The sequence below is a fragment of the Drosophila persimilis genome, unplaced genomic scaffold (genome assembly GCF_003286085.1).
Source record: "Drosophila persimilis strain 14011-0111.01,24,50 unplaced genomic scaffold, DperRS2 tig00000520-arrow-pilon, whole genome shotgun sequence".
Taxonomy (NCBI): domain Eukaryota; kingdom Metazoa; phylum Arthropoda; class Insecta; order Diptera; family Drosophilidae; genus Drosophila; species Drosophila persimilis.
The window spans coordinates 5,117,772-5,119,113 of record NW_020825317.1 but is presented as its reverse complement, the minus strand read 5'-3'; the positions used below and the strand labels follow the sequence as shown (position 1 = coordinate 5,119,113).

Here is a 1,342-nt window from a genome sequence, read left to right as displayed (position 1 = left end):
CCCCCTCGTTTTTTGAGTAGTTGTGACGGGAAGATTACAAATTTTTAGGAAACAACATTTCAATGATTTCAACCTTTTATTTTTAAAGGAGTATGCCAAGTATGACCTGACCTGACGTTACGGTAAGAGAAGATTCTTTTAGTTATTAGACGACACTTCGATATTTGTCATCGAACATCAAAAACAAAAAACATTCATAGAGACATTTCGACTAACTGCTACAAAATATTCATTATTTCCTATTACATACAATTCTTATATCAGTACGGTACTTGGTGTCATCGGATAATGTCCAACACACCAATTCGCCCGATACCCATTATGAAAGCAATTTTTGCAGAGCCGCGAGCTACTCAGGGCCGCAATTTTCTCATGGAGAATAAAGTGAGCTTGCACTTGCTTGAGAAAACAACAAGTGAAAAACTAGCCGCCAAGGAACCAGTGCGTCCCAAGTGGATGCCAGCTATATGCCGCCAGGGTCCCAAGGCACTGGAATCGAAAGCAGGCAGACCCCCGGTATTGGTATCCAAAAGAAACAACCAGAAAGTCAGTCTGAAACGCAACAGCAACAACTCGCATTCGCATCACCCATTGTGTGACCCCGTGCCAGAGTCTGACTTGGAAGACAGCAATTCTGTGTTGCACGACCCGTCGGAGGAAACACAGGAAGAGATTGTGCAGTCGCCGGACACTTATTCCACGAGCACTGGCATACAAACGGAAGATATCACCGATGTACTCTATCTCACAAATGCCCTTAAAAAGTAAGAACAGATAGATGAAGCAAAGTATATAGATTAAGGTATCATGTTTTGCTCTTTTAGATGCAGCTTTGATGGTATATCTATGCAGTCCAATCAGTACGATAATAACGAAGACGAGGATTTGCTGTCACTTCGCACAAACGGCAAACAGCACCGTCGCTTGGACGTGAAAGAATTGAACACAATGCCCTTACCCGACGATGATCTCAAAACTGACGTATTTTCGAATGAGGAAGGTCTGCTCAGTGCCCACAGCCGCTTTACAGTGGCCACAAAGGCATCAAATGCTAGCACCAAGTCGATAACATCCAAATGCGGCGAGCACAAGCTCGGATCACGCGACCAGTTGCGTCCTCCACGGTATCTAGAGAAGGAAAAGCGCGAAAAGGGCGCAGCTGCAGCCGCGACCAAGAAGCTTGACGATACACGTGCTCCGGACTGTCGCCGCGGTCACATGCCCATCACCGCACAGACTTTGTCGGTGCGCAGCCGCAACGCTGAAATCGGAAAAGGAGCTGGCCATCGTAAATGAATCTATAAGTTGTACAAGTAACCACCCAAAGCTAACTATATTGCAA

General features: G+C 45.5%; 1 protein-coding gene across 1 annotated transcript; it reads left to right on the top strand.

The window, feature by feature from the left end:
- Positions 1-242: 242 nt before the first annotated feature.
- On the top strand, positions 243-1,342 carry LOC6596790. The gene is made up of 2 exons (XM_002021870.2): positions 243-764; positions 825-1,342. The coding sequence occupies exons 1-2, from the start codon at positions 289-291 to the stop codon at positions 1,294-1,296; spliced, it is 948 nt and encodes a 315-aa protein (XP_002021906.1). The 5' UTR covers positions 243-288; the 3' UTR covers positions 1,297-1,342.

Bases quoted from the DNA above. Each gene is read 5' to 3' on its own strand.
- LOC6596790 (XM_002021870.2), top strand. From the start codon at position 289: ATGTCCAACACACCAATTCGCCCGATACCCATTATGAAAGCAATTTTT. The intron at 765-824 runs GTAAGAACAGAT...TTGCTCTTTTAG, and splicing joins CTCACAAATGCCCTTAAAAA to ATGCAGCTTTGATGGTATAT.